This window comes from Heliangelus exortis, chromosome 4, assembly GCF_036169615.1.
Source record: "Heliangelus exortis chromosome 4, bHelExo1.hap1, whole genome shotgun sequence".
NCBI lineage: Eukaryota > Metazoa > Chordata > Aves > Apodiformes > Trochilidae > Heliangelus > Heliangelus exortis.
Window position 1 is genome coordinate 42746591 of NC_092425.1, and position 20734 is coordinate 42767324.

General features: G+C 45.0%; 1 protein-coding gene across 5 annotated transcripts in view; it reads left to right on the plus strand.

The window, feature by feature from the left end:
* The first annotated feature begins 2753 nt into the window (after positions 1-2753).
* MOB1B (MOB kinase activator 1B) overlaps positions 2754-20734 on the plus strand; it is a 28325-nt gene continuing 10344 nt past the window's right edge. The window contains exon 1 of one of the 5 annotated variants that reach the window (XM_071744168.1): positions 2754-2833. In XM_071744168.1, coding sequence (XP_071600269.1) covers positions 2769-2833 — 65 coding nt within the window. In that variant the 5' untranslated portion in view covers positions 2754-2768. Of the gene's footprint in view, positions 2886-3083; positions 3296-3897; positions 3954-16826; positions 16982-20734 lie in introns of those variants that run through there. The other 4 variants (XM_071744167.1, XM_071744165.1, XM_071744170.1 and 1 more) reach the window with 4 other exon arrangements.

A 20734-nucleotide genomic window follows, 5' to 3' on the forward strand; every position in this document is an offset into this window, starting at 1 on the left:
CTCACTTGATAGAATTGGTGTTGGATGAAGTCAGCTCGTGAGGTGAAATACATTAGTGTAGGTGTAAAACAAAGACTCAGGAGGTGCCCCTCCATGCTGCAGTTGACCAAGGAGTCAACCTTGGAAGATGCCTTTTTCAATGGCTAGTGCTAAATAGGCAATTTCTAAGACTAATTAATGCCAGTAATTCTTTAGTTTAATCAGAGGAAAAAGAAAAATCATCTGGGTTGCTAGTAAAACAAATGCTTATCTTGTATTGGGAAACATTACTCTGATGTCATCATGAAAAAATGTCCTTATATTCTGTTGTGGTATTTTCCAAAATTATTTGTTTAGCTGTAAGTTACTGGAGCAGTGGGACTTTCACCATTTTCTATGAAAGATTTAACAACTGGTCATCTGCAACTATCTCTGCAATAACAGGAGTTAATATGCTTAGCCAGACCCAATGACTCTGTAAGGAAAAAACAAAAAGCATATTTTGTGGAGAAAATTATCATAAAACCCCCTGCAGATGGTGTCCACAGCATAGCTACAGATGAGATGATGAGATTTGTGGAGAAGTTCTACACAAATAATTTGGAGGACATTATTAGTGAAGTGCATGAGTGAGGAGGAATGACACACATCTGACCCCCAGGACAGCACTGAAGGTGACAGAGGGACAAATTTATTACTCTCTCTACAAGGCTGAGGAGTTGTACTATCCCAGCTCCAGAATTATTGTGACTCTCAGGACCATGCTGTAATAACCATCTAATTCCTATAATTTCTTCATGTGTTGCATTTTTTTTGTAGGAAATAATTAAAGTACACACCACAGGTTCAATCTGGTGTTTAAATCACTACATTTGTATGAGTAGTCTTGTAGGTATTGCTTTTTCACAAATCAAATCCCTTAATGCACAGACACATATCCTGTTAAAAAACTGATGGATGCTACTGATAGAATGTGGGGAGAATGTTTACAGTATTTTCATACTACAATATTTAAATTTCAAAACAATTTTTTTAAAAATTCCTGATTACATACATGTTGTTATGATCTCTGATCTTTTAATTCTTTTTCAGCTGGAATGCTCAGTGTTTACCAAGCTCTGCTGCAGTAGCTGGAAACTTCAGCTGGGGACCAAACACTTTGTCAGCTTGAGGGCCCTTTCAGAGTAATTCTTTGAGCTCTGCAGTGTAGTGGATAAACTGAGATGACAGATTTGAGGCCACGGAGCCTTTCCTGGAGCAACTGAGCTGTTCAGCTCTTATGCAAGACTGCAGCAGACTGCCAGTGCCCTGACCCAGCAGTGAGCACTTCATGTGACCCCCAGCCACCCCCCACGGGCCAATATTCATGGGAGACATCAAATGTACACATTACATAAATGTTTCTCCTCAGAGCCACCCAGGCCAACTATTTCCTGCTGCAGGAACAGACGTTTAATTTTAACTTGCCACAAAAATAAAACGTTCTGTGGGCAGAAGGAAGGAAGAGAGAATGGAGGTTATTCATGCCCTAACATAAATGTGCCAGAAAGATTAGCAATATTTTTCTTTTACTTTATGTGTCCGTGTAAGTCTGACAGCATCTGTTAAAAAGTGCCCCAAGACCCATTTCATACCTGCTGTTACTAATACAGCCAAAAGGAAAATTGCAAATGTCATGAAATGCTTTTTAATTATGCCTTTGCTGCTCAGTAAAAGACTTTCTTTAAAAAATGTCCTGAACCCAGTGATGTAATTTTAATTTACTTAGAAATGCACTGACCTGGCATTCTGACTTGGTCTGAAGGACAGAGCCAGAATAGTAGAAAATGCAGTTTCAGCATTTAAAAACATGAGAGAAGCAGAGGGCTGTCAATGTTGCTACGTAAGGCATTACAGTGACACCCCTTATGTGCCAGAAACTTAGTGCTGTGCCAGACTGTGGCATGTTTCAAGATAATGTGCTTGATAAATTGAGAGTCATCAGGTTTTCCTCTGGCCTACCTGTAACAGGGTGGGCTTTGGGGGTTGCCAGGGCTTGGAGAGTCCCCTTGGGGCCAGGGGGAATCTCTGGGGGTTGTGCTGCCTGGCCTGTCTCCTCTCCAAAATCCAGCTGGCTTCTCATTGACCTAAAGAGAGGCAGATTTTGCCATGAAATGGGATTGTAATTTCTGCCATACAGTGGTAGCAAGGATGTAGCTAAGTCGGCAGCAGAATGTGTGGCCCTTGTTTTCTATGAATGCAAATACTGTATTTTGAGGCATTCTGGATGTTGCAGTTGATCTTTCTTTGGCGGTGGTTCAGGGCAGAGGTCAGATGAAGGACTTTGCAAAGGGTTTGCAAGAAAACTGGGGTTTTTTTACCTCGGTGATTTGCTCCTATCTTCAGAGCTGTGTCCTTTCTGACTGCAGGCCCCAGCCAGCTGTGTTAAAAATGGCTCACAAATCAAACGTTTGTGAGGGAATACCAAAAGTCATTTAGACAAGTTGTGTTTTCAAAAGGGTCAGGTTGGTGAGTGAGGAAGGCAGAAATGCTGAAGTTAAGATCTCCTGATTTTTATGACTGTGGTGGGTGGTTGTGTTGAGTTGAACCCTGAAGAACAAGAGCAGACTGCCCGAGGAAGCCTGGATGGCATAAATAATGCAATTGTGACGTGTTTTGTGTCCCTGGTGACAAAGCAGAGCGAACTGTTTTAAGTTCACCAAAAAAAAATGTAGTAAGTTAATTTAAAATGTATTAGTTGACTTCATTACTTACTCGCTTACTCCCCAGGAGGCAGCTCTAGAAGAGGGATGAGCACTGGGAGGCCACGCTATTGCTCAGGCACTTTTAATGGTTCTCCTGCCACGTTTGGGAGGTACCGAGGATGAATGTCCCTGCCAGGGCTGCCCAAAGCCTGTCAGGGGCGGGTATGTCACACCCGTGAAGCACCGGGGTGTCTGGGAGCTAAGGGGGATATTTGGAGGCACAGAGTGTCCCAAGGGTGTCCCAGGGGAGAGGTCTGAGGGACCGGGGCTTGTTGAAGAGGCGACACGGGAATATCCGAGACACGGAGAGAGATCCGTGCCCCGGGCCCGCCCGCCGGCCTGAGGGGAGCTGCGCGGCGGGGCCTGCGGGGGGCGATGGCGGCCGGGCGGGAGGCGGGAGGTGACGGTCCGAGTCCCCGCCCGTGTCCCCGCCCCGCGGCCCTCTCCCCGCGCACCCCCGCCCTTCGCCGCCGCTGCCATTGGGAGCCGAGCAGCGCCGAGCCCAGCCGAACCGTGCCGAGCCCAGGCAGCCGCCGGTCCCGCTCCGCCGCCATCGCCATGAGCTTCTTGTTGTGAGTAACCGCGGAAGGGTCGCGGCGGCGTGTGGGGAGGAAGAGGAGGCTGAGCCTGCTCCTGCCTGAGGAGGGAAAAGCGTCCCTTCCTCTGCCCCGTCCCGCCGGGCAGGGTAGGGCAGGGCAGCCCGCTGAGGGGATGCGGCCACCGCCCGTCACCCTTTCCCCGCCGCCCTGAGGGAGCGGCCGCCCCGCCGGCATGGCGGCCCTGCCCGCACCGCTGCGCTCCGAGGAGCAGCTCCTGCCCGCTCCTTCCTTCCCTTCCCTGCCTCCGTCCCTTTGTGCCCCGGGGCTCGGGGGGGCCGTCCCGGCCGCGCTGAGGGCGGTAACGGCGGCGGGAGCGGGGAGTTAACGGCTGTGGGGCCGGGAGGGCGTTTGGAGGGCGGCCCGGGAGGGGGGTTCCGACCTTCCACAGCCTCTCGAACAGCGGGGGGAGGTGAATTTAAAGAGCAGGCGCCGCGGGGGGAAAATAATCCTTCCCTCACCCCCTATTAAAAAGAAAAAAAAAAAAGATTTATAATTTTTAAAATTTTTTTTTTTTGTTAACTCATCGCAAGGCCGGTGCGGGCAGAAGTTGCTGCCCGTGGCCATGTCTGCGGTCTCTGAGTTAATCCTGGATGGCGGTCCGGGGGTTTGTAAAAGTTAATTCCCGGCTCAGGTAGAGGGCTGCGCAGCTGCGGAGGGGCAGCCGGGAGGCAGCGGGGCCCGGGCGGGGTGGCTGGCAGGATGCTCCGACCTCAGGAGGAGGCGATTGTTTACTGCGGCATGGGGGAAAAAAAAAAGAACCAAACCTAAAAAAAAAGCCGTAGGCTTCGGGGGCAGTTTAGGTGTGTGCAAAACCCCTTGACGTTTTGCAGTTTTCGCTTCGTAGGCAACAGCTGAATGAACTTTGGTCCCTCCCCTTGGGAACAAAGACGAGGTACTAATGACAATTAACATAAACCGGTTCAGTGACCTATTAATTAAAGTGAAGATGTGCTCTGGGGAAGGAAGGGAAATCCGGGCGGCTGAAAGAGGCACCCATGTAGAGCCCAGCTCCATCGGGGCCTTTGCCCCCAGAGTTGGGTGTGAGCAGCTGGTGGGGCCATGGCCATGAGATCTGACAGTTGTTAAAGGCTGGTATTGATCACCAATAGATGTAGAAGTAGCCTGCTTTGAGAGAAGATATTTTATCTTGGGAACTGGAGTGTTTTGGTAAGTTGTGTGCTCCTAGGAGACAAATAACATCCAACTGGCTGCCTCCTGAACCTCTCCATCATGTTCACTTTCCCATCCCAACCCCATCTTGGCTGTCATTGTGCTTGTGCCTACCCCAGGAGAGGCTGTGAAAGGCACCCCCCAGCTACAGGGTGGAAGCTGCACATGGGAGGTGGGCACAAATGACTGTCCCAGCTCCTAATGAGCAGCCCAGCTGTCTCCCTCCTTCACAATTCTCAGCTGCTGCAGTGGAGAAGGGGAGGGGATTTGGAGGATGGTGGCGGTGTCCTGGGAGTCTGGTTTGCAAATTAGAGAGCCTCCTTCTCCGTGGCATTTGGCTAACTGGTAACGGAAAACCCTCCACCCTCTCTCACAGGCAGTAATGAGATGCTCATTTCTTTTTCCAGACCCTTCTGAAAGGTAGGAAAGCAAACCAAGCAAACCTTTCCCCCCACCTCCATTGTTTCAAGTCCTGCCGCTGGATGAAACACAGAAATGGAAAATGAAGTTGTTGCGTGGCAGAGCTGGAAATGTTGGCAAAGTGGTGTAGACAGCACCTAATTTACTTGCTCATCTGCAGCCTAAAAGGGATTAAAAAAAAAGTAACTTTAAAATATGCTTGGTAGGTCTCAGGGCAGGCAGGGAAACCTTCTGTGTTACTGTGCTAGTTGTGTGGTTTGGTTTGGTTTTTGGTTTGTTTTTTTTTTTTAGTATTCAGAAAGTTAGCATCATCTTTTGTCAAACTTGAATTTCATGTTAGCTTGATGGAGTTATTCGTAGAGTTTGGATACCTTTATATACTTTTACTGATGCAGTAGTACAAACTCAAATGTTGAGCTGCACACACACCACCCTCTCCCCTTATTTCCACAGTACTTTTTACATAGTTTTTCACAGTGCATATTCACTCCCTTTTTCACTACCAAGAGTTTCCTTGGTAGGAAGGTAGCAAAGTTGATTGTCTGAGCTGTTTTCCCTGTGCCAGTGACACTTTTGTCTTCTCCAGAACTGACTTCACAGTTCTCAGCTCCCCACAACGACGCAGCAGATGAAGATTGTCCCTGCGCCCTGGGAGTGGGGAGCTTTTCCAAGTGGCAGCCAACCTGCCACGCAGGTTTATCACCAGGGCTTGGCTGTAGCTTGTCAGTTTGACACAGGAGTGTGATCCGGAAAGCTCCCAGGCTTGCTTGTTGTCAAATAAGAGGCTGATTGTGCTTGGATAACACCGGGTGCCTGGGGCCCCCCTCGCAGGGTCCTTGTCTGCTGACAGATCCGTGGCTATTCTTCACTGTTGCTAGGGCCAGTGACATATAAAGCTATGCTGGGGTGTGTGTAAAAATCAAGGGAAACCATTGTCTTCTCTCATTATGGGTAACATTATAAAAAGACTGTCTTGTGAGGCAAGCCACTGAATTAATACAACTCAGTTTTGGCCACAGTTATTATTTTCAGCGCCGCTATTTTCTGATCCGTTTCTTCCTTTCTGAAGAGACTGCATAAACCTCTCCTGTGGTTGAATGGATTATCCTTTTTACCTTTAAAAAAAAATGGGATTTGGACTAGAAAATAATCTCCGGTTCCAAGAAAAATGGACTTGTTCTCTCGGAAAGGAAATTACAGCATAGTTGCAGGTACTTTAGCTTACGTCTCCAAGGAAAAAAATTAAAGATAGTTGTGGTAGGCGTGCCATATGGTAGCATGCTTGTGTTATCCTACACTGGCAAAACTTACGTAAAAACGGAGTGAGATAAAATCCATTTATTTTTAAAAGTAAAAGATTCAGCTTTATTCTTGGAGTTTTGAAATTGCCTTAAAAAATCCAAAGCAGCAAAGCAAAAAACCGGAGCAAAACCCACCTAAGTATTAATAAATCCCTTACGTAAACTTTGAGCATATAGTTCTTAAAAAATGAGATTGATGTAAGCAGTTGTAACTGATAGGGCTGTGGAAGACTGGGAGCTGGTATGGAGAAGCAGGTGAGGGTGAGGATGAGTAGCTGTGGTTTGGGAAGTGTGGGTTTATGCATCAATATAAAGTCAACTTGTAAACCAGAATGGGGAAGGTGAGCTCTTCCTTCTCTGTCTTTTTACACAGCTTGGTGGAGCCTAGCAGCTGCTTCTGATGGTTTGTATGGGTTAATTAAAAAAAAAAAAAATGAAATGAGAGCTTGTGTGTGTGTATGTACAGGAGGTGCAGTGGGACATCACGTTTGCCCCTTGCCTCTCTTGCAGAGTAATACCAACATCAGGGTGCTTGTGTTGGTCTCCAGAGTGACAAGCACTGTGGCCTTCCTGATCTCCCAGTCTGCTCCTGCAGAGCATCATGACTACTTGTTATTTTCTCTTCCTCAGCTTTCCTAGATGCTGAGTTGCTGCTGGTTACCAAATGAAAGTTGTTGCTGAAGTGGGGAGTGTTTTTCAGCTTGCTCTGACTGGAGAGCATCCCAGTGCTTCCTCCTGAGTGTTCCTTCTGCAGTTAGAAGCTGGAGGTGTGGTATTTGTCTCTATATTGAGGACTTCCACAGGAGACTGCTGGGCACTTCTAAACTGGAATTTCAGTGATTGAAAATTGACATGTAGGTGTCTGTGAACTGTTACAAACAGGAAGTACATGCTTGTCCCACACTGAGATGGTTCTCTCCCTGTATTTTGATGTGCTGGTTTGGCTTGATGAGTGTAAGGCCACTGAGCAGGCTGTGTTCTGAGCAGGGATCAGAGTCTTGTCACATGAATGTGTTACATTACCTCAAAATCTGTCCTTCAACCTCTACTATTAGTGATGCCTTCTATCTTTGTTTTCAAAGAGTACCAGAAATGAAAAGTCTCTTGAGTTTGTCTATGAGTAAACTGAAGAGAGGACTGCAAAGTTACTGGCAACTTTGTGAAGAATTTTTTTTTTTTCTTTAAGTCTTGGTAACAGTAATTTTAGCTTTGAGGAAAGCAAAAAATTGGTTGTAGGTAGAGTTTATATAGAATCAGCTCTGACAGTGAACTTTGCAAAAAGTAAAATGGGGTTTTTTTCATCTTTTTTATTTTTTGCTTGCTGTCAAAAGATGTGTCCCTTGGCTGACAGCTGCTATCAAGGACAGAAAGCTTCCAGAAACCATAAAAAACTTACCCAGAGGTGTTCATATTCCCCTTTGTGCTGCCTGTGGTGAAGGACCCTTGAAAAGGACCATTTTCAGTGCTTGTCACTCTCTTGAATGCTTCACTTTGCCTCCCAGAGACCCCAGAAGAGTTAAGGTGCAGTTAGTTGATAGGATTAAACTCACTGAGGCACTTCTCATCCTTTTTAATGAGCTGGTTGAAGAAGCTAAACCAGCAGAAAACTATCAATTCCTTTCTGGTGGGATTAGATGTTTGCAAATGGAGTTGGTGTCATTGTGCTGTGCTGGGTGGAAGCAGCAGGAATGTCTGGGCATGGCAAAAACACAGCAGACTTCTTCCTTATTTTTTTTTTTCTGTGCACACTGACAATGGAATAAGGTGAGCTGGATCACCAGCTTGCTCCTTCAAACCTCACCTGCCAGGTAGTTGAGTCTTGCCATGCTTTTTACTTATTATTAGTTTTCTTATTTTATTTAGCAGAGCTGTGAGGAGCAGTTCAGGCTGTAAGATGTCCAAGCTTGGAATTGCATTTGAAGAAAAACTGTCTCATATTCTGGCATAGAGACATGTACCTAATGGAGTGATTGGCACTCTTAAATGCTCTTAGGTGCTTCCTTCTCAATAAAGAAGTGTTAGTTTGGATAAAAAACCAAAACAAATCAAGAAGCAAAGCCAGCCAATGAAGAAAGGCAGTGTTCAGTGTGAAAGTTGTGTTTACTACATCCAGTGATGTCCGGTCTTAATTGCTTCCTAATTGTTTGTTTTATGCCACAATTGTTTTCCCTTGTTTGTCCTCTCCTTGTGTTTGGAATGGAAGTGAACCTATGCAATTAGCTATTTACATTTGTCAGAGCACAATAGTGGTGGAACAGGGATCAGTTTCAGGGGAAGATTTATTTATGCACATGTGAAGTGGCTTGGTTTTTCATCTTTAAATGTGCCAAAAGCATTTGATAATTTTCTGTCAGGCCTTGGACCTCTTCATGGCAGCAGATAACCGTGGTGAGGACAGCCCGGGGGTCACTGTTACATCTTGCACCATGGGTGTCCTGAGAGATAAATGGTCTTGTTTTTTATCTTGTTTGAAAAAGGATAAAATATGAGAAGCATTTGTTTGATGAGGAGCAGCTTGAAAGTTGCAAGTGTGATGATGTGTTTTCATGCCCAAGGCTGACAGGATGGAGCTGCTTGGTTTTCTTTGAGAAGTAAATAGCTGCATTTAATTATGCCACTTCAGGTCTTGCCTAGCAAGCAATAAGAATAATATTGCTGCCAAAGCTATCAATAAGATTTTGACCCTCAAATCAACCTCAGCTGCAGGATGTGCTTTGGGAGGCTTTTAGCATTTGTAAACTCAGCCACTTCCTATTCCAGCTGAGCTACAATTAACCTTCTGTTTGGGTTTTGTCTTTTTTTAAGTACCCAAGGAGGTTGTGAGTTATCTCTACAGATCCTGTAGAATCTGCTTGCAGTTATAACTCAGTATAACTCAGTTGTTTTTCACAGACTTTTTAAAAACTTGTAGCCTGGGAATTTCATGATGAGGGATTAACAGGATCCAGTGCTTTGCTTTGTCAGCTCTGTGCGTGTTGCTTGGTTAAAGGTGGCATTGCCTTCCCTTCCCAGCACTGGTGTGGCACTGGTGTGGCACTGGTGTGGCACTGGTGGCATGTTGGCTGTCAGTATTGTCATGTCACCTGCTGCATGATACCTGGACATTTTCTGAAGAGGCTGTGGGGGAGGTGTTTGTGGTGGTGTGAAGGCCCATGCTGTGCTGCAGGAAGGTCATCACAGATGAATGATGCTGAAAGCATTTGGGGGAAAAAGCTGAAAAGGTTGGGTTTGCACCCTTCGAGACAACTTAGGGCAAGCAAATTGTTTTTCTTTAAGGTTTTCATGGAGTTGTCTTCCCGAGGAAGACATCTGCTGCATTTACCTCTTCTGGAAGGAAATGCACTGAGCTTTACAATTGAGCAGGGTGCTATAAATTTCCCCCCAGAGTTACACTGCATTCTAAGTTTATCTAAACCCATGTGTGTGCAGCTTTTCTGGGTCAGCTTAAAGCAGATCATAAAGAAGTAAACACAGAGTTCACTTGGTAATATTTCACAGAATTTCCCAGTGCCTGGTGGTCAGTGTGTGTGGATCTCAAGTGTGCTCCAGGGGATTGCTGCCCAGGTCAGTGCTTTGGGCAAGGGATTTGAAAGAAGGGAAGGAGAGCTGGAGGTTGAGCTGGGGAGTGGAGTGCCATGGATCTGTGCAGCTCAACTTGGTTCTGTGGATTTGAAATGACTCCTTGTTTTTTAGCTTGGTGGGTGTGTGCCTTCCAGGACCTGACACCCAGTTTTTGCTGTGTAGTAAAGCAGGATTTGGGTTTCAGACATGTTCTGTTCCATTCACTTCTTGGCTTCCTGTGGCAAATTCCCAGCCTGAGTCAGCAGACAGTAAATTCCTGTGTATGAGATGGTAATTTTGTGTTAATAAAAAGACCATCCCCCTCTGTGGAGTCGTGAAAGTAGCACTAGGCTTTTTTCCTTGCACTTGCATTTTGAAACTTTGAAAAGCAGGATTTGGAAAGGAATTCATTCACTCTTCTTTTGTATTTTTTTGTTTCTGTTTTTTTCAGGGGAAAGCTAAGGATAACATACAGCTTTTTGGGCTGTTCAGGCCTTGCCTTTCAAAACACTGACTTGGATCACTCTGATAAAACTTGCAAATGGTCTTTCTTTGTTCTGTCTTTTCCCATTCATCTTGAGATCCAGCTATGACCTTAGCTTGTCCCTGTTGCTGGTTTGGTGGCTTTTTGTCTGTCTGTGGTTGTTTTGTTTTTTTGTTGTTGTTTGGTTTTATGGGTTTTTTTTGTTGTTTTTTTTTGTTTTTTGTGAAGACACTTCCATCTTGTTCACGTCTCCTCTCTTCCCTCTCCAGTTCACAGCTGTTTCTTGGCAGTCATCCATTCCTTCCTTTTGTTATGCTTTCATACCTCCTGGGATCCTACCCATAGTTCAGTTGAGTTTTATTTTAAGTTTGCTTCTTTTCCATATGCTTTTTTTGTTGTTGCTGCTAATGCTGTCTGAGGTTGCTCTTTAAATTTGGTAGCTTACCTCCAGAGTTAATTGCTTGTGTCCTAGAGACCTGAGCACTCCTGACACAGAAAATCTTAATCTCTTCCTTGGTAAGAACATCTTGCACATAAGATTTTGTAATGCCTGGATTTGTTCTCTTTATCACAAGCCTGTAATTCCTTTCTTTATGAGAAAAGGTATAAATGAGCTTAAGTAAGCTTTGGTAAATTCTTTTGCTAAAAATGGAGAAATCTAATTTTTGGTGTAGGAATAAGCTCAACCCAACTAATGATCAGGTTGATTTCCTATTGACCTTAATAAAATAACCTGTATTTTGTTTTGCTAGATGCTGTGCTAGTTATGTTTTTTACCAACTTCAGTAGCACAGTCCTGCTTGAATGAAGTACTTGTTTTAGGGACTTGCTGAGTGCTATAGACCCAAGAATCAAGATGCCATTAATGTGTCTTTTACTTGTCATACTTTGTGGCCAAAAAATACTTTTTTTTTCTTTTCTAATGCTGAAGTCGAACTTAAAAAAAAAAAATTCCCATGTCTGTAATTTCCTATTGTTAACTTCTGTGGTTGACAGGTCTTCTTAAAATTTCTTTTTGCAGTGTGAGTGGAAAAGAGGAGAAATCTGTGTATTGAAATTCACCACAGAACACTCAAAGTGGCTCTGGAGTCAGCTGTCAAATGCAGAAGCTTCAGTAATTTCAGAAGAAATGTTCTGCTGTCTGTGTAGGAGCTGTTGTTCCTTTTCACCTGCTGCAGGCTGGTGGATTTTCCTGCTGTGATTCTTCACCAGACCTAAGCAAACTTTACTGAAGATAGCTGCAGCACATCCAAGATTCTATGGAATACAGGGGGTGTGTAAGGAATACTTGGTGATGAGATAATGCAGGGTATTTGTGGAAAGCTGTGAGATTACTCATTGCTGCCTCCTGTCCAGATCTTCTTCCTGTTGTTCTCCGTGTTATTTCTTGCCTGTAATCTGCTGTTATTTCCTGGATTCAGCCTCCATTTTACCTGTTAATCAAGGTGGAAGTGTATTCTTCCATATATGCTTGAGGTTTGCTGTTGGGAAGTTGCTGAGTATCTCATTTGCCTTTTTTATACCATCAGCTAAGTTTGAGTGGGGATTACAGTAAAATACAGCACTTCTATAGAGTGCTCCAGTGACTCTTCCCCCATTGGAATTTATTTAAGTTTCTCCTTTTTTAGCTTCCTCATTTTCCTAAGCACATTAGCAGATTGTTGGTTTTCTTGTTGAAAAGGACCGAGGACTGTTTTAAACAGTGAAGTTAGGTTTTTTGGGTTTTTTTTTTTTTTTTCAGATGTCCTGCTGAGATTTCTTAGGTTGTGTGAGTTGATTTGCTTTAGTCATTCATAAAGCATTGGTTTTCCAGAGCTCTGATCAGCATTTTGGGAACCCATCCATGTTCTGAGGCACGTTCTCCCAGCACTATATTTGGTGCATAAGTAAGGATCTAATTTGATGCTAGAGCCAAACTTTTGCTGCAATTTATTGTCCTCAGTGGCTTGGAGATCTTTTTGAACAGCTCTGCTTTCTACTTTCTTAAATGTATTTAAAGGGTGTGACTGTTACCAGCAGATACAGCTTAGGCTGCAGAGGGCATTTAGTAATGTAAAGAAAGACATAAAGAGAATTCAGCTGAATATAAGGAAATCTCTGTGACTGGCAGAAGAGTTGGCTACAAAAAGTTGCACGTGCCTTTTGAGTAGGTCACTTTTGTCCTTGTTTTACCAAATACTAAGGGAAAGTAATCAAAGGAGTGTAAATATTATTAATCACCTGCTTTATTTATGTGGCACATGACACCCCTCCCCTTTCCTCCTGCCCCACAGGCTGGGTGATGCTTTATGGGGCTGGCAGGGTCCAGGCTGAAGCTCTCCAGCCCACTTCCCCATGTTTCCAGTTACTCACTGGGAGATCTTCAGCTCCTTCATGCCTACTTAAATGGTTTAGTAAACCTTCTTCCTTTATTAATGTTTCTAGTATCTTTTCTTTAAACACAGTCAATTATGTTATTGGAAGAGATAACCCAGACTTGTAGCTTTATTTATTTTCTTTTATTTCTTTTATGATTTGCTTAGTTGCATCCATAATGGGACTTTCTGGTTTTGATTTCTTGATCATCTGTGGATGCTGATGTTGATTTGTTTCCTTCTCCTGTTAGCATTTGCCAGGCCAGGACTTTTGAGTGTTATTTCTTCCCCCATTAAAAAAAAAATAAAAAATAAAACTCCAGGTTCCTTTCCCTTGAGTTGAGCATGACATTTGGGTTGCCTCATGCTGCTTTTCATGTTTCCCTGCATCTGCAGAACATGTGCTGTGTCATCCTGCCTCCCACGTGTGTTACCAGGCATTTTCCCTCTGTGTAATTGTTTTCCTTTAGAACATGACATTTTCTTGGAAACTTCCGAGTGACAGATTTTCAGGATTTCTCAGAGCCTGGCAGGCACTCTGCTCCTGGCTCTGCATCTCCAGCATGTCTCTAACAAAGGAGAGGGAGGGGAGCTCCCAGGGTTGAGCCTCTCTGCAGTTTTTGATGGCTATGTAGCACCTAGGTGTATTTTTTTAAAACAAATGTTACATAATTCCCCGTGGCAGGCATCCAAGTGTTTTTTTAAGTCAGAGGGCAGGGCTGCATTCTCCATGGGAAGGGCTGTGCAGCAGTCCTTGCTGCAGGGTACCCACAGCATCCTTTTCAGCAGCCTTTCAGCTTCCTCTCTGTAGTTACTATTTACAGCTCCATGCTGTCCTCTTTTCTCAAAGGAAAATGCACCATGCACTCCTGTACAGCAGAAATAAGTGTTCAGATGGCTTTTTAGTGCCAGGTTTTATGTATGGGGAAGGGTGAGTTTTACAAAAGAGGTGTAGTTACCTCTGAATGGTTTATTAGGGACGTTCATGCAGCAGACTGAGGTTGGAACCTTTGTGGGAGCTAAACTTTGAAGCATAACTGGGTGAAGTTCTTCTGACTGCTGTTTGAATTCATGCTGTGCCCCCCCTTTTAAGCAAGATAATGGCAATTGACAGAAAAGAAGGTTTCCTGAGAAAAGAGTGAGAAAATAGTGCTGTTTAGTTTGCAGAGAGCTTAGTGACTGAAATGGTAAAAGTCCTGGATTCCATCTCAGTGGCCCTTAGGAAAAAACAAAGCAGTTGGAGAGGAAGGAATACTTCTGTGTTTACCTTCTTCAAAGCTGCTAGGAGCCTGCTCTTTTAAAGAAGTAGTACATGAATCTTTGGATGTTAGAATCTGCAGAAATAAGTCTAGGTTTTACTATGGCAGATAATTCCATGATGTGTGGGTATGTACACAGGAAATGTTAGTATTAAAATAGTTGAATCTGGGGGGGATTGGAGGAAACTGACAAAATAGTCAAGAGAAATCCCCAGTTTTCCTGAAAATCTAATTTCTGTCTGTAGGGAGACAGAAATTTTGTGAGTGAAGACAGTGCTGCATTTGCTGCAGGGCAATCTGGATGCCTGGGAGCAGGTAGCAAAACTTTCTGGATAATCTGAATTCCTCTCATGTAACAGGGTCTCAAATGGATGCCAGAGGAGAGCTGGGGGCTCTGCTGAAAGCCTCTTTCCTTCAGATTGGAGTGAAAACGTGTCTGAAGTGACCTTTAGTGTCCTAAGGCTCTTGGAAAAGTCAGTGGAGTAACTTGGGAGCAGCAGTGATGGGTGAGGCTTTTGGGAGCCTGGAGGCTTTATTCCAGGGGCACATCCCAGTTCCTCTGCTGGCTGTGTCTGCCTCCAAGTCAGGTGGGGGAATGGCACTGCCTTGGTTTCTCATCTGAGCTTTTTGCTGATGGGTTTGCCCCTTGTATGCTGCTTTGTGTGTCTCTGGCCTGCCCCTCTCCTTGCACTGCCCAGCACTGCTGCTGTTCCTCCAGAGCACAACTCTGGAGGAGTTGAGTCACTTCCTCCACTGCTGCCTGCTCTGGGAATTGTGGTTTGAGTGCTGGCATCCAGGGAGGGCAGCTGGGACTTGCCTTGTTTGTTTTGAGGATTTTCCAGGAGATGAAAGTGGACTTAAACGAGCATGTTGTAAATGAAACAAGGGAATTTCTTTTGTGTGAGCACAGCAAACTGGTGTTGTTTTTCTGGCTTGGGGCTGGCATTCTGGACCCGTGCTTTTCCCTTGCATTAGGAATTGTGATTCCTTGGGAAAAGGATTGCATCCAGCTTGGTAAACAGCAGAAGCACCAACACCTCCCCTTTGTTTACAGGCACATTCTGAGCTTCCAGACAGAAAAACAGAGGTGGAGTGAGGCAGGGAGAAGCATAGGTGCCTGGCTCTGCTGGGAAATGGGCTGTGGCCACCTGACATCCCTGTGGATTTGGCACCGAGTTTGCTGCTGCAGGGCAGGGAGGGAAGAGTTAAATGGCCCATTGCTGGGAGCCAGTCTGTCACCTGTCCCCTTGGCACAGCTCAGCCAGGAGCTGCTGGTCTGCTGCTCTGGTTACTGCTCCTGCCTTCTGGGGGAAGCCCACTGATGCTCGATTTCACTGGCTCTAAAACCTGAGTGTATACAAGAAAAAAACCCTTAAGAATGTGGACATGTTATGACAGCTTTCAACACTGAGTGGTGGTGGTTGAGAGAAGCAAATGCAAAGCCATTCCTTAAGGCTACCTTAAATAACTTTATCCTTACTGGATCTGAATCATCTGATGAAGTTCTGCTCTTTCCACACATAGAGTCTTGTGTGTGGTGATATCTCTGTGTTTTGAGAGTTGTTGATGACTTTTTGATCTACCTCCTCTTAACTACCATCCTGTGTGAAACTTCAGTCTGGACAGACAGCTGATTTTCTGAGAAATGGAAGCCAGAGTTTAGTCCTTGCCTTGATAGGTACAGAACTAAAAAATATCATAAAAATACCTCCTTTATTAGCAGTACTTTTTTGAAGGAGGAAGCTCTTCCTTGAGGAATAACCTGTGATGTGTTGCTGTTGTCAGTCCCACCTGCAGGAGGATACAGGCATTGCTTCAAATTCCCCAGGTCTGTGATACTTTTTTTTTTAAGACCAGGAAACTTTTGGATTAATGTTTGCTGGGGCTTTTCTTTTTAAGGAAACTGTTGGATTCCTGTGTGCTGGGGGCTTTCTTTTTAAGCGTTGTGTTCAGTACTTCAAAAAATGGTCTTGGAAATGAAGCTTTTTTTCTTCTTTTCTCTTTTGAAAGGAGTGAGAACATTTCAGGGATGGGTTTGCATGGGCATGGCTGGAAGCCTAATTGTTCCTAGGCAAAACCATTACTTATTCCTGCAGATGCTGCTCCTGAAGATGTTCCCCACAGCTTTTCCAGTGACAGGGCTGCAGAAGGAGCATGCTGGAATCTGGGAAGAAGGAACTTGGCTCCAGCTGGGTGGGTTAGAAGGGGGGTTACAAAGCCTGGCACCAGCCTGATGTCCCCTTGGCAACTGGCAGTGGCTGGGGCAGCAGTAGGTGAGTTATCACACACAGAGATTCCTTCTGACCTGGAGGCCTCCTGGTTACCAAGTGCAGTGTTAGCTTTGGGAAGAATGCTTTCTTAGCACCCTCACTTTCACCTTTTTCAACTTCTAGATTTCTAGTTTCAATGGCTTTCCCAAGGAAAGAGGGAAAGAAAGATAATATCCCACTGCCTCAGTATTATATACCAGTTAGAAGAATACAGGAGACACATGTACACTGAAACTGGTGCCCCTGCAGGGTTTTTTATTTATTTTTTCTCAGTGCAAGTTTCTGTCTTTTCCAGTGTCTGATCCAACAGTCCACTGAGGAGCCCTGAATGTAAAGATTTACAGTAATTGCAGCACTGTGTTCTTGAAGCCTACAAGGCAGCCTGAACCAGATTGGAGGAGCAGTGCTTTCTACACTGCCCATAAAACTCAAACACTTGTGGTATTTTAAAATCCTCATTTCCTGTAAAACATGCCAGTTTGTTGTGTGATGTGTGAGCAGGTGTGCAGAAGAGGAAAAGGCAAAAGGTTTTCAGATTCTTACATCTTCAGAGTGGTGTCTCCTGTTTTGCCCATGGCACAGTAACAGTAAGCACTGCATTAGTTTGAGGTGCTGTAATGAATGTAGTGAATTACAGGGTAACTTGGTCTGGTTCTGTTCACTTGAAGTATTTGAAGGAAGAGTTTGGAGCAGTATTTCAGTGGTTGTGGTGCTGCTGCAGGATGAAGTTGTCAGCCTGGGTGGAGGCAGGGTTTGGGCTGGGTCTGCATCCCCCTGCTTGCCCATGAGCACACGGGATTCAGGACAAGGGTTTGGCACCAGAGGAGGTAGGAGCCTCAGGTGAGTTCTGAGGCAAGAGCAAGCTGTTAAGTTCTGTGCATTATGAGCCTAAACTTGTCTGTTTTAATTCATGTTTCCCTGGATATGCAGCAGATGACATAAAAAGAGCCAAAAAAGCTTCAGTGAAAGATGCCAGTGCCCAAAGAGTCGGGTGTGAGGAGGTCTAAGCTGGGGCAGCCAAAGTGCTGCTTTCAGGGTGCAAAGCTTCACGTGGCTTTTCCTGCAGTTAACAAGAAGTGTGTCAAGGCTGGATTTGCAGCTGCTGTGAGGGTAGGAGATGGGCCAGTGGTGTGCTGGGAGCTGAGGTGTGGGCTGCTGGGTGTCAGCAGGGTGCCTGGAAAGCTTCCTTTCTTCTGGGAGCATCATCTTGCCAACCTAGTGGCAGAGCAGCCTGTAGGATCTGCCTCGTGAGAAGCCCTTCCCTCTCAGCAGCTGACTAGATAAAATTACAGCTTTGGAGGAAATTGGGTGTTCTTCCTGCAAGCATGTTGTGACATCTTGGTGAGGCCAGGCAGTGTGTGGGCTTCTGACAGTGGGAAGAGAGAGCTGCCTGTGGCTGGGAGGGCTGGGCTTTGATTAGCAGCTGCCACTCCTGCAGCTCCACTTAACCCACAAAAACAGAGGGGCCTAATTTGCTAGAAATGTTGGATGTGGGAGTGAAGGGAGCAAAACATCCTTGGAAGTGCCAGAGATTTTTTGGGAGGTCACTTCTGCTTGGACGACTACAAATGGGTTGTGACAAACAATGGGGATAATGCAATGTGTTCCCCATTTCATGGCCTTTGGAAAGCCAAGGAAAACAGGATCTTCAGTGTGGTATTTCTGAGGGTTTCTCTGTCCCTTTTTACTTCTGCATTAATGTGATGTTTCCCAGGGAAAGGCAGATGCTGCCTGCCAGCTTGGAGCACTTTAAAACGTCAGGAGAAATTGTCTTGCAGAATGGAGGTGAAAATAAAATATTATACTTGGTCAGGACATCTATTACTGTGTGTGCTGCTGGCCACCAGGCACAACTCTTTTAAAGTTATTTTTTCACTGAAGCTTAAGGAGTTGAGGAAATAGTCCTGGAACAAAAAGACTTTCTAAATGTGTCATGTAACGGGATGACATAATAGTTAAAAATAATCATGGTGTGTTTTGTTTTTTTTTAAACATTCTTTTAGCTCAGTTGTTGGGACTCACAATGTAGGACAGCAGGAATAAGATGCTGTGGTCAAGGCTTAGGGATGAAGCTGGATTACTTAGTAGGGTAGCCAACCATTTGAGGAGGTGGTTAACTGATGGTGCTAAGGCATAAATTATTTTTTTTTTTAGTATTAGGAGACCTTCTGAATTAAGGTAGTTGAAATAATGTTTACAGCAACATTTACAGTCAGGATTCCCAAAAGCAAACATGTCCTGTAAGAGTTTTGGTTTGGAGAAGCTGTATGAGGTTATGGAGTCCCTGAGTTTGTACCAGGGATTGTATGACCATGCATGCAGATAGGTGGATTCACAGATGGTGGCCTGCATAAATACATGGAATCCTGATAATTTATGGCCAAAATTGCAGAGCTTGCCATATCCAAAGTGCTTTTCCCTGTGGATTACTGCCTGCCTCTCCTGTGAGACCATTCCTGCAGTCTTAAGGTGGCTGTGCTGAAATGGAGAGGCAGCGACCAGAAAGGCAGTGGAGACAAATTCCAAATGGCATATTTAGAATTTATTTAAGATATTTATTTAGCTGATGAGACCAGATCGTTGTGTATTCTGCTGTGACAGCTTTTGCCAGCTAATGGAAAGAACCCCCTTATTTCTGGGAAAGTGGTAGCAGGGATTAAGGGGTAGCTGATGAGTTTCCAGTGTGTTGTGCATTCTGTGCTTCCTTGACCCCAGAAGATCTCTACTGGGCATGCAACAGAGCTGCAATGACTTGGTTTGTTATCTGAGAAGCTGCTGATCTGGGCTAGATATGGTGTGAATGTCTTCTCAGGGTTTTCTGAAAAGAAACTTTTTATTTAGAGTTCATTCACCATGCTCTGTGCCTTGTTCTTGAACACTCATCCCTTCTGTAGGCTTATCCTTTTTGCTAAAATTGAAGTTTCTTGGATTAGTGATTTTGTAACCTTTTTCCAGTTAACTGCTTCAGATGTTTCTGTACCATCTTCTCCTGACCCAAGATTTTCTGCTGAAGCTGTAAGTGGGGTGCTGCTCTTTGCAACATGAATCCTCTTGCTAAGTGCTCCCTGCCTGGTTACAGCTTTTTTTCCTCCTCTTTGCACCCAGTTAAAGTCTGTGCTGACTTTTGGAGGTGTTGCCTGGGGTGACTTTACCAGCCAGGAAGAGCAGTTCAGCTTTTCAGTTCTCATCACTGCATGGCAATGTGGAGGAGGAGCTGATGTTCCTTAGGTCTGAAAGGAGGACTGGAGATTTTCAGAACTGGAGATCCTATGTAAGCAGCAGAAGGGGGGAATATTTTTGGTTTTCTTTCTCATTTATGAAGAATGGATGACCTGAGTTTTGGAGTGGTGGTAAGGCTGTGAAAACCTTTGGGTTCCTTTTCAGGAAAGTATTGAGGCTTGGTTTGCATCACTGGCTGGGAATGATGGAGAGAGGACAGGATTCTGTGAGCAAACAAGTGCTGTGCTTGTCTTCAGCATGTGCTGGGTTTCTTCTGCTGCCACTGACACCTGTGGGAAGCTAACAACCTGTCTCTTGCTCTTAGTTGTGGATATTACCTTGCTCCAGCCACACACCAAACCGAGTGCCAGACTTTGAAGTTGTGATTTTTTTACCCCCTGTGTTGGCATAGTGGCTATAAAGTGGCTACATTCCTGAAGGGAAAAACTTGGGTCTCTTAAGTCATCATTTAAAAGATTTGGGTTTTATTGTTTGGTGGAGTTTTTTTCAGTTGCCTTTTCTTCAGAGTTGGTTTGAAGCTGGCCTGGCAACAGCTGCAGGTGGCTGGAGGGGTGGGAGGTGAAGGGCACTCCCTGAGCCACAGAAGCTTCTTGCTCCCACTGGCAGCTTATTATTTCATTTACCATTTGAATCCGGGATCCTTGCTTAGGGCTGAAATGCAAATGGCTGGGTGCATGTTAGACACTCCTGTTACAGGCTATGTGGGAGCCACAGCCTTCCTCTTCCTGCTCCTGGCTCTTGGTTGTGTTGGGTGCTGTGAGGGCTGTAGTGTTGGGTGGGTGTCTGTGGGGTTACACTTGGGTGCTCACCTGTACCATCCCAGGACCCCTCCTGGGCCAGCCAAGTGCTGCTTCCTCAGGGCTGGGAGACAGGATGACCATGGAGAGCTGGAGGAGAGGCAGGATGCTGCTGCACCTTGGCAGCAAGGGAGTGCCAGCAAGGACTGGGGCCATGTAAATCTCTAACCAGCTGGACCTGTGGGATCTGTTCAATACCCAAAGGTGGTGTTATCTGCCCCAAAGAAGTTGGGGAGCTCATTAGTGAGCTCCAGTTTCAGTGTGTTTTCTTCCAGTGCTCTCATTCAGGTCTAAAGTGAGTCCTAATGAGCAGCAAATGACATGTTCTTGATCATCCAGCATTTGTATGGGAAAGAGCAATTTTTATTGCATTCTTTGGTGCTCCTTGTGTCTCTGCTGGAGATGTTGGTATTCAAGGTTGTAAAAATTAATTTTAATTTGTTAATTTTCTGTTGGTGGCCATAGTGTGGTGTTGTGGGGCAAAAGAAGATGCAGAATTAAGTTATTGAGAGTGCTTCTGTGTGACAGTGTGCAATAGCACTGCCCCCCCAGTGTG